General features: G+C 40.4%; 1 protein-coding gene across 4 annotated transcripts in view; it reads left to right on the forward strand.

Annotated features, from left to right (window-relative positions):
• The window catches only part of plxdc1 (plexin domain containing 1), a 551,383-nt gene extending 539,391 nt beyond the window's left edge, over positions 1–11,992 (forward strand). For all 4 annotated transcript variants that reach the window (XM_082152791.1, XM_082152793.1, XM_082152794.1 and 1 more), the window contains 2 exons: positions 10,943–11,082; positions 11,198–11,992. In XM_082152791.1, the coding sequence (XP_082008917.1) occupies positions 10,943–11,082; positions 11,198–11,320 (263 nt within the window). In that variant the 3' untranslated portion in view covers positions 11,321–11,992. The remainder of the gene's footprint in view (positions 1–10,942; positions 11,083–11,197) is intronic.

Genomic DNA, 11,992 nt, shown 5'->3' on the forward strand with positions numbered 1-11,992 from the left:
AAATAATTTATTTAATGAACAAATCAAACACAAACATGAAAGGTTTTTATTTGTACACATAACATTGAAACTATGGAGTGTGTTGTGGTTGCTTCATCTGCCAGAGCTTCTAACACAGGCTTCTGGCTGCTTTATTTTAAATAACCACCAGATGGCGCTGCTCTCGGCGCTGTTCTCGACACTCTCGAAGCTTTGAATCTTTTCCCGGAACAGTCAGGGGAAAGCCTCAGTGATTCATGAGTCTTCATTTCCCCATCCCTAGTGCAGGCAGACGAAGACGTAAGGCTGAAGGCTCCAATGTAAGAGTTTAATCACAGATATACTTCCAAAGGTACAGACAGGCAGTGTAAACACTCAAAACACAAGTATACAACGACAACTACAGACAAAGACTAACTGAACTGAAGGGAACTAAATACTAACACTGATGAACAGAAACAGGTGAGACAGATGATGATATTTAACAGGACACAGGTGATTTAACTGAACTGATAATGACAAGCAGGAAAACTGAACAAGACAGACATGTGTGACAACATACTGGTGACAACAGAGGAACAACACAGAACAAGCATGACACTCCCCAAATTTATAACTAATAAAACACAATAATAAATAATTTAATGAGAAGGCTTATTTTTGCCTATTGAGATTTTGTTTACTTCTACCTTGTAAATATATTTTTTGCTATTTTATTAAAAAGTTTTCACATGTAAATAAACAACAATTGCAATTATAACAATATTTCAAGTGTAATCTTTCTTTGTAAAAAGCATGCTGTAACGAGTCAGTAGGCAGATCCATATGCAACAACTTTATTTTACAAAGGCAGGTAAAGAGAAACTTTAGGAATTCTTGAGTGGGACACGCCGAGAGGAGAGTGAGAACAGGCTGGAAGTCGAGGGCAGGCGGCAAGCAAACAGAATCCAGGGACAGGCAAGAGGTCGAGGCAGGCGGCTGAGAACTGAGGTCAGGATCAGGCACTGGGTCGAGAGGCAGGCTGCAGACAATCAGAGAAGGTGATATTAGCGAGGGACAGTAACACAGGAAGACAAGGTACTCAAACTGCTCGGACATGCACATGTAGAGAGGCAATACTTTGCAAGGAACACTCCATGAACAAGGCATATAAAGGCTGAGCAAATGAGCACTGATGCCAAACAGGTGAAGGCAATAACTGCACAAATGATGCATACTAATGGGGAAGTATGCACTGCGCTAGAACTCGGGAGAGGGCGCTCGTGACTGAGCGATGGGGAAACCAAGGAGACTGGACTCCGTAACACATGCATTTTATCATACATATTTCAAAGTCAAGGATTCATTAGTTTGAATATACATTGGAACAAACACTATAATAACATCTTAGTTATAATTCAATATACCTACTTTATTTTTGAGAAAACAGACAGAGAAAACATCACATGCTATAACACGAGTATAAGACGACAACTACAGAGCAGAACATATGAGCAGAAATTGGCGAACAGAAGCTTATTTGGTGTGGTGGTAGCCTCTTTTATAGTAAAAACTTTATAATCTATCCAGAACTAATCAACGAAATCGTCTCTAAACATTCATATTTCGTCTGTAACTGTAAATGTGCTTAACAAATAAATGTTGATTGATTGATTGCAACATATCGTTTTTATGATATATTATATAGGGCATATAAATGTTAATTTGCAGTTTAATATGTTGCTTATACAAAGACATTTTATTAAAACATATTTCAATCGATTTTTACTCATCTTAGTATAGCAATATAGTTTGGGCAAAGCTAAACTAGTAGATGTGATCATGTTTATGTAAAAATAGGATGTTGGAAGTGCCTGTAGTAAACAACAGCAGGCATCTGTGCCATTCATTCACACATAGACACGAGATTCATATTTAAAGTTTCATATTTAAGTCTTTTTGCGGTTTACATACACTATATCGCGATTAGAACAAAGCACTTAAGAAAAAATAACTTACTATTCACAATCCTCAGCTGGGTCCTTTGCTCCTCGAAATAAAACTGAAACCAGCACTTCTGAGGTAAATTCTTCCAGGATTATTATTACTATTATGCTATTATTATTCCTCACAGCGTCACAAAACGATGTAAAGTACATGAATCTGATTAAAGGAACACTCCACCGTTTTTTGAAATAGGGCTTATTCACCTTCTTTCCTACATTTAGATAGGTGGGCAAATGCATTTTTGTCTCAAATAGTAAAACATTGTTTTAGTTTGACAGGGTCGGTGCTAGCTTAGCTTAGCTTAATGAATGGAATCCTTTGTTGCCAGCTAGCATGTCCTGAGTAAAAGTGATAAAAAAAATTAAAAAACCCACCTAATTACTTCTTGTGGCCTGCGTATACACTACGAGTACAAATAGCGATGCAGATTAACACTAGGCGATTTCCTAGGCAGATATTGACTTGGGACTATATTAGGGGAAAGCACAGGCGAAGCACTGCTGCTTAGGCGAAGCACTGCTACTTGGGCGTAGAGATATCACGCAACACATGAAATGTGAATATGTGGTATAATATGTGAATATGAATACAGGTATAATATGGGTCGATCTATACATGCGTCATGTTTAAAATAATCACTTACTCTGTGGACAGCTGTCCATTTGGTCCATTTGTGTCACAGTGTCTGGTTTGTGTTCCCTGGGTCACCACTAGATGTCCTCCTTCCTCACGGTGTCATTTCACTTTGTGAACTACATTCCCCACAATCCTTGTTATCATTGCACTGAGCTGTTTCCCATCGCTGATCATTGCACCCAGCCAATTCCCCATTATCATTGTCTCTCCCCTGTGTACATATACCCTGTCTGTTTTAGTATGTGTCACGGAGTTCTTGTATTTATCACGCCACTTCTGAGGTCTGTTATTGCCAGTTGTTTTGTTCCTGTTTATGTCTGATTGCTACCTTGGTTTTGACCCCTGCTTGGACTGGATTACGATTACGGAATGCCCCATTAAAATACTTACTGCTATTGGATCTTCTCCCTATTTCTTGTGTGTGGATCGTGACAATTTGGTCCATTCGGCGTGGGGTGTTTTTTTGTTTTGTTTTTTTTACTTTATCACACCAAAAAAAAAAAAAAATCAAGTACTGCAGGATGGAACGCCGTGAAATCCTCGGTAGCTGTGACACAACTGCGGGCACGCTCAACTTGATCTGAAGCGTTGAGCCTGGTCATCGATGGCAGTAACTTGTACCACTCACCACAGCACAGACACTCTATTTCAGTCGGCATAGATTGGCATATTCCCCGACATTCACACCACCAGTTCGTGTTGGCTCTCATCCTCACTTCCTCAGGCTGTTGAGCAATTGCAACCTGTCGTTCTATTTCCAAAGCACGCAGCTCATCTTCTGAAAACTCTGTATGGTTCTGGCTCTTGACTGTCTGAGAAGTCACCCTCTTCGTCTCTCACAAATTTAGCCATGTTCATTGCCATTCATGTACTGTAGGAAAAATAGGCAGCTACTATTCACACTGGTATGTTGACGGAAGTCGTGGGATTTCATGTGTTGCGTGATATCTCTGCGCCCAAGTAGCAGTGCTTCGCCTAAGCAGCAGTGCTTCGCCTGTGCTTCCCCCTAATATAATCCCAAATCAATATCTGCCTAGGAAATCGCCTAGTGTTAATCTGCATTGCTATTTGTACTCGTTGTGAATACGCAGGCCACAAGAAGTAATTAGTATTTTTTTTTATCACTTTTACTCAGGACATGCTAGCTGGCAACAAAGGATTCCATTCATTAAGCTAAGCTAAGCTAGTGCCGACCCTGTCAAACTAAAACAATGCATGCACTGAGACAAAAATGCATTTGCCCACCTATCTAAATGTAGGAAAGAATGTGAATAAGCCCTATTTCAAAAAACGGTGGTGTGTTCCTTTAAACTTGATGTGTTTTATTGAGTTGATGTGGGTGTTGACAGGTTTGCATGGATTGCCTCAGATAATTTGCCATTGAATAGCGCGCGCTCTCCGTGGGCATTTACATTAGTAGATAATGAGATGCCATGAGAACGACAGACATCTCTCTCTTTTCATACAGATTACATAAATTACATAAATTATATTATTTAATAGCAGACACTTAAATGATTATAAAGATAAATTGCTCTTGCCTGTGTGACTAGTATTCACTGAGTTTTGTTTAAGTTTAGAGACGTGCTCTAGAAAAAAAGTTCATGGAGACGGAGATGCAGAAAGCATACCCTGTTTATTTTCTTTATTTTACAAAAGCACAATGTTTTGTTTCGATTGTAAGTGGACACATAATAAAGTAGACATTGTACAGTTTATTTTTTCATATTTCTTAAGTCTTGTATGACCATAAATGACTAAGTATTTTAAGTCTTTTTTGCTGCTATGTGAAAAAAATCCAGCAAAACGCGCCGGCCCGTTTGTCAACCCCAGAGGGTTAATGTTCTCAGAGATATGCTCAACCAATTTGTGTTCGTCTACTTGGATGACATCTTCATTTTCCCGAGTTCCCTCCAAGAGCATGTGAAACACGTCAGCAAGGTTCTCAAATGCCTTCTTGAGAACCATCTTTATGTCAGACCTGAGAAATGTGAGTTTCATGTGACCCAAAATACAAATGGACCCTCAAAAGGTGCAAGCAGTTGTGGATTGGCCCTCCCCTTCGTCAGTAAAGGAAGTACAACGTTTCCTCAGCTTTGCACATTTTTTCGCAAATTCATCCTGAACTTTAGTACTGTAGCGGCTCCTTTATCTGCCCTCACCAAGGGGAACACAGCTTTTGCTGCGGAACTGAAGCAGAGTAGTTATTGAACAAACTGAAAAGACGTTTTACCTCTGCACCTATTCTTATTCTCCCAAACCCAGATATTCCCTTCCCATCGTTGAGGTTGATGCCTCGGACGTAGTACAACAAGCTGCACCCTTGTGCATTCCTTTCCCACTGCCTTACAACGACTGAGAGGAATTATCATGTGGGGGATCTAGAGTTACTGGCAGTTAAGCTAGTGCTTGAAGGCATTGGCTTGAGGAGGGCAAACATCCATTCCAAGTGCAGATCACAAAAACCTGGAATACATTCAGCAAGCTAAGTGATTCAACCCCTGCCTGGAATGTTGGTCCTTATTCTTCAACCGATTTCAGTTCATCTTATCCTACCGCCCAGGCTCTAAGAACCTAAAGCCTGATGTATTGTCCCAAATATATGTAAACACTCCTCAAGAAGATTCTATTACACCAATTATCCCCAGTTCCAAGATTATAGCTCATATCAGGTGGGAGCTGGAAAGTACTGTAAGACAATCCCAAGCCCAAGAACCTGACCCAAGAGGAGGGCCAGCCAACTGTCTGTTTGTTCTGAAAGCCGTCCGCTCCTAGATCCTCCAGTGGGGGCACTCCTCGCGCCGCCCTTGTCATCCTGGCACTTCTCACACCCTTGAGTTCCTCCAGAGACGGTTTTGGTGGCCAGCTATCAAGGAGGATGTCACAACATTTGTAAATGCCTGTCCCACGTGCAACCAAGGTAAAGTCTCTCACCATTCACCCCAGGGGCTTTTGCACCCTCTTTCCATACCACATAGACCTTGGTTTCATCTTTCCATGGATTTTATCACTGGACTTCCGCTATTACAGGGCAACATCACTATCATAGTCATAGTTGATAGATTCTCCAAGGCCGCCCGATTTATTCCCTTGCCTAAACTACCCACTGCAAAAGAGGTTATAAACCATGTCTTTCGAGTCTTCGGCATCCTACAAGACATTATCTCTGACTGAGGGACCCAATTTTCCTCCTGATTCTGGCAGGCATTCTTCAAGGTTTGTCCTGGAGTCCAAGGAGCAAATGAAGAGGCTTAACCAAGATCTTGAGACTACCCTGAGGTGTATGGTGGCTAACAACCCATCCTCTTGGTCTTCCTTCATTGTGTGGGTGGAATATGCTCACAACATCCTTCACCCCTCTGCTACAGGCATGTCCCCCCAATAGAATGCTCATGTCTAATATTGTGCCTTTGATAATCAGTGCTATTGTTTTCACATGTGCCTTGTTCTGTGCTGTGTATTTAAGCTGGTCTGTTTCTCTGTATCTTCGCTTGGTTATTGATGTTCCTAAGCCAGTTCCTAAGAGTCTGGTCTTGCTCCAAGAAGTTTCTTTTGTGTCATTTTAATTGTTTCCCTGAGTTTATTTTTGCTGTTTTAGGAACCTTTTTTCCTGAGTTTTTGTTTTGGAGATTGTTGTTTCTCTTTTGGATTTTTAGATTCTTTTTGGTCAGGATATTCTTCTGTTTTTGTGGTTGCCTTGAAGAAAGGGATTTTTGTGCCCTTTTCCCTTTTTTTATAAACTCTTTTGATTCAATCTAAAAAGAGCATCAGACTATTGGGTTCAACATCTCTCTGTGGCTCAGTGGTGGAAAGTAAGACTTTCACACCACATACCTGAGTTCGAGTCCTGGTGCTGACGCCACTGGCTATTAGTATTATTATTATTATTATTATTATTTATTTTTGGCTTAAATTGAGTGGAAAAAAATGGTCTAAACAGAGTAAGTGTGAGTGGAAAAATAAGATGTTCAAAGTGGTCCTTGAAGGAAAGATAAGACATGACATTTACATTTTTACATTTAGTCATTTAGCAGACGCCTTTATCCAAGGCGACTTACAAATTATGCATGAGGGTGACATCTGCAATGATTCGCAGTCCCCACGCCACAAAATGCCTCCATCGAAGACACAAACACACCAGGGGGGGTTTCCAGAAAGCAAGATTTACTTAAAGTCACATATACCATGAACTCTCGGTTGATTAACTACTTCTACTGCTTCTTTCTTCTTTTGTTTCAAAAGAATCACGATTTACATTCTTAGAACATATTGCCCCCTATTGGGTGGTTTTGCTCTTTTTTTAATCTTTCATTAATTGGTTCTTTATTACTGTGAACAATGAAACATATGCACTTTATTATAGAAATACATTATATAGATATCGATAGATAGATAGATAGATAGATATTATTAGATATTGTATATATAAAACCTTTTGAATGCATATCTACGATGTACAATACAATAAAGAGAATACAATAAAAATAAATAAATTTGAGTAAAAAAATATTGCTTTATGTTATGTTATAATATGCAACTATCAAACATTACACAGGTAGATCTTTACCTGCCAAGGCATTGGTGCCTGCTACTTATTGGCAGGCTGCAGGGTCATCAGCCGGGTACCACCGCTCATTGTGACATGTCTCCCTGTCAACCTCTGCAGTATGCCTCTGTGCTAGGTGGTGCCCCAACACATATCCTTCCTCTTTAGCCAGAGCCAAAAGCTACTCCTCTCGGCTTCCTCAGCCAGATCTTTGAGGGCCTTTCAAAGGCTTACTCCAGACACTCCCAGATTTCTCATGAAGGAAAGCTGATGTCCCCACAAAGCCGCGGCATCCCACCTCTACCAGGTACATGGTGGTTCTTCATCCAGCCTCTGTGCACTCAGCTGCAAGATCTGCATATTTCAGCCTCTTTCTCTCTCATGCAGCCTCCAACCCTGCCTCCCACGGAATGGTTAACTCAACAAGGAGTACCGCTTTGGAACTGTTGGACCACATCACAATATCTGGACGCAGTCTTGTGTTGGTGATCTCGGTGGGAAACTGGAGCTTCCTGCCAAGGTCGACTTTCATACTGCAGTCCTGCAGTGGTACTCTCGGATTGGTGCTTATACCCCCTCCACCTTTTTGAATGTGTGGAGTGCCATCTGCTTGCTTCCTGCCTCTGTCCCTCCAGGATCTCTGCCAGCCTTCTCAAGACCTGGTCATGCCGCCATCTGTAGCAACTTTAGGAGAGTATCGTCTTGCAGACTGACAAGATATCGTGGAGGTTTACACCCAGGGTTTTACAAAGAGAGCAGCATTCCTCCTTCCTAAGCCACAAGTGCAGGTTCTGTGGACAGGGAAGAATGTCGCACGTTGTCCTAATAAAAAAACGAAGCCTTGCCTGAGGGATCTTCCATTGGTCTGCCAAGCTGATGTTTCTGTCAACCACATGTCGTCCATTCCCCTGGCATCCCTCAGCTACAGCCTTGACCTTTTGACGCTCATTCTCCATGTGTGTTACCTTGGCAACGACCAGCTCATTCCTTTCATTCCTGCTGGCCTTTGACCAGAACTTCCTATCTCTTTTTGCTGCAGCCCGCTTATTGCCTGGTCAACCTCAGCATGGGCTTTCCATTTACGGCCAGTGTGGATCTGGACTTTGGCATTCCTCACTGACTGATCAGTGGACTCCTTCATCTCCATCACAAGCCTGGATTTCTCCTGTTTGTAACCCATGGTGATTGACCGTAAGGGCATCTGGAGCATGTTTCTTCCGAAGAGACCAGTTTCAGACAAGCATTGCGGCAATCCCAGCCATTTTCGGATAAACGAGTTGGCTTTTCCATCCAGCCTGCTTACCCGGGTATGTTGCATAACTTCTCGGTTACATATGTAACCCTCCTTCCCTGAAGGAGGGAACGGAGACGTACGTCAGACTGACTGACAAAATTGGGGATCGCTTTAAGAGACCAATCTACTTCGAGTGTAACAAAACGAGATTCACAAAAATGTGATGATTGCATCAGCTGCTCTGCCTCACAGCGCAAGCATATAGCAGAGAAAAGAGAAAAGAGAAAGAGAAAAGAGAATGACAGAGAAAAGCCAGGGCTGGGTCTGCCTCCTCCGAAGGCAGCACTTGCAGGTTCACCACCTGGTCCCGGAAGGGAGTGGTAAGAACCTTGGGCACACATCCAGGCTGGGTCTCAAGATGACGTGAGTGTCGGCCAGCCCGCATTCCAGGCACGATTCGTCGACAGAAAATGTGTGCAGGTTCCCTACCCTCTTGATGGAGGCAACAGCAAGCAGGAGAACTATTTTCACAGACAGGATTTTTAACTTGGCTGCCTGCAATGGCTCAAAGGGAGGTCTATGCAGTGCCGTCAGCACCAGAGGTGGGGCGAGGCGGATCCCTCAAGAATACATTTTGTGCGCAAAAAAAAACAAAAATAACGACTTTATTCCACTATTTATTTCCTTCTCTCTGGGCCTCGAGTTTTTTCACGTAGTGTAATAGCGCAGCGCTTCTGTGTTGTTTGTCACACGCATGACACACATGACCAGCGTCGGCCAATAGTGAGCCTACGTGGTGACGTGCAACACAGACGCGCTGTGCTAAAACACTACGTGAAAAAACTCGAGGCTCAGAGAGAAGGAAATAAATAGTGGAATAAAGTCGTTATTTTAGTTTTTTTTGCGCACAAAAAATTATTCTCGTCGCTTTATAAACTTAAGATTGAGCCACTGTAGTCACTTGGACTATTTTAACGATGTCTTTAATGCATTTTCTGGGCCAGCAAGTTATAATGTCTTAGAAGCCTATGGAGGAGTGAGACAGCTCTCAGATTTAATCAAAAATATCTTAATTTGTGTTCCGAAGATGAACGAAGGTCTTACGGGGTTGGAACAACATGAGGGTGAGTAATTACTGACTAAGTAATTATTTCTGGGTGAACTAACCCTTTAACGCTAAATAATAATAAGAATGTCACATAACAAAATTAGGTAACACTTTATTTTAAAGCATTCTTTTTTCATGGTCCATGTAGTTACTATAATAATAACTTCTAAAATAAATTGATAAAATGATAAATAATTATATTATATTTACATAATATACAGTGCTGGTCAGAATTATTTGCCCCCTTGGTAAATATGATCAAAGATGGCTGTAAAAAATAAATCTGCATTGTTAATCCTTTTGATATTTTATTTAAAAAATAGCAAAAATCTAACCTTTCATTGAAGTAAAAGAATTGAAAGTGGGGGGAAAATCACATTATGAAATAAATGTTTTTCTCCAAAACACGTTGGGAACAATTATTTGCCCCCTTTTATTAAATACTTTTTGCAACCTCCTTTTTCCAAGATAACAGCTCTGGGTCTTCTCCTATAATGCCTGAGTTTGGAGGACACCTGACAAGAGATCAGAGATCAGAGATTATTCCTCCATACAGAATCTCTCCAGAGTTCAGATTCCCAGATCCATGTTGGCACTTCTTCTCTTCACTTCAGCCCACTCATTTTCTATAGGGTTCAGGTCTGGGGACTAGGATGGCCATTGCAGATGCTTTGTTTTGTGCTCAGTGATCCATTTTTGTTTTGATTTTGATGTTTGTTTTTGGATCACTGTCCTGTTGGAAGATCCAAACATGGCCCATTATAAGACTTCTAGCAGAGGTTGTCAGGTTTTGATTTTTTATCTGTTGGTATTTGATCGAATCCATGATGTCCAGGACCTCTGGCAGAAAGTTAGGCCCACAGCATTAAAGATACAGCAGAGTATTTCATTTTACACATGGGGTACTTTTTTAACCCTGTGTGCACTAAACCCATCTTAAGTGTTTGCTGCCAAAAAAGAATTTTTTTTGCTCACAATGGAGGCTGTTGCATTTCACCAGCAGAAGCCAGCAACAGTGATAAAACCTGAAAAATCTAATGTCCATTATATTTAAGTATGCAGTATGAGATGAAGAAAAACAATGAAAAGAAAAAAAACAAGTAGCGATTAATAAACAAAATATAAAGCCCAAGACCATTAAAATAATAACAAAAAAACGTTCTTATTGCACTATTAAGGTATACTGTTTGCAGCTGTTTTTATAAGTTCAATTTGAATGCAGCCTCTGCATCAGATTAAAAGGCTGCTTGGTGCTGCACTGATACAGACTTCATGATTTTGCTTGTGGTTCACCATATATATGAATCATCCGTCTGACTTATGTGCTCTCTGTGTTCATTTAAACTTTTGCACATCTACGTTTTTGAATTAAAACATTTTTGTATTTTTCGAACTGAAAATAACCACTTTGTGTTCCTGTTTATCATTGTTTCTCTTTCTTTTACACTTTCAGGTGAGGAAGAGGCACCAGAACACACAGCCATCATTGCAGGTGTAGTTGCAGCTCTGGTTCTACTGGTGTTCTTGACCCTCTTGGCTGTCTACTACATTAACACACATCCAACTGTTGCTCCTCCTATTTACCTCATGCAGGTAAGCACAAATCCATCCATCGCTTTTACTTTACTCTCTAGATCAACTCATCATTTAAAATTAAATTAAATTAAATTGATTGTTGTTATGCTGTTGTGGTGTCTCTTATTCACAGCGTCGCACCAATAACTATTGGCCCTCCATGAAGTTTCGGAATCAAGGATGCCATTCCAGCTATGCTGAGGTTGATCTTGGGGGTTATGAAAAAGAGGGCTTCATTGAGGCGGAGCAATGCTGAGAAGGCATGAACTAAAGAAATCGTTTTTTTTTTCCTTTTTTTTTTTTTTTTTCTTGAGTGATTTTAAGAACAAGACAAAGGTACAATGAGAAGCTGTCATTGTTAAGAGATCACTTGAGACTGTCATTAATGTTTTGTGAGCTTTTCTCTGTCTCCCTATAGTTGGCAGCCACCCTGCAGCATATTTTATGCTGTTTGTTTATGGTAAAATAAGGTTTATTTGTTCTAAGAAGAAGTAATTGTAAAGAAGATGAGATTGTGACCAGCAAATCTGCTAACTTCACTCCGTGAGAATGGGATGTGTGTTAAAATTATTGAAAGTTAATGTACAGTACATCATTTCTTTATAGATTTTTTTATTATTATTTTAAAATATATATTTTGTGATTTACAATTAGTTGTGTTCAGTGAATAAAAATATGCAAAATACTCAGTTAGCCACTTTAACTGAAATAGCTTATTCTACTATTAGTGATATGTCTTACCACACACTTTTTTTGAGTTTTACCCTGTCGTTCAGTCATAAAACAGGAAATAAATTTGCACATTAAAAATATTTATGGAATGTGCAAATTAACTTTCAATTCAAATGAACTTAAAATTTAAGGTATAGCGGAGGATCTTTCCGAATTTTAGAAAAGACCCGCCTTCTCCAATTTTTTTTAAAATGCA

Source organism: Leuciscus leuciscus (genome assembly GCF_965113295.1).
Source record: "Leuciscus leuciscus genome assembly, chromosome: 21".
NCBI classification, from domain to species: domain Eukaryota; kingdom Metazoa; phylum Chordata; class Actinopteri; order Cypriniformes; family Leuciscidae; genus Leuciscus; species Leuciscus leuciscus.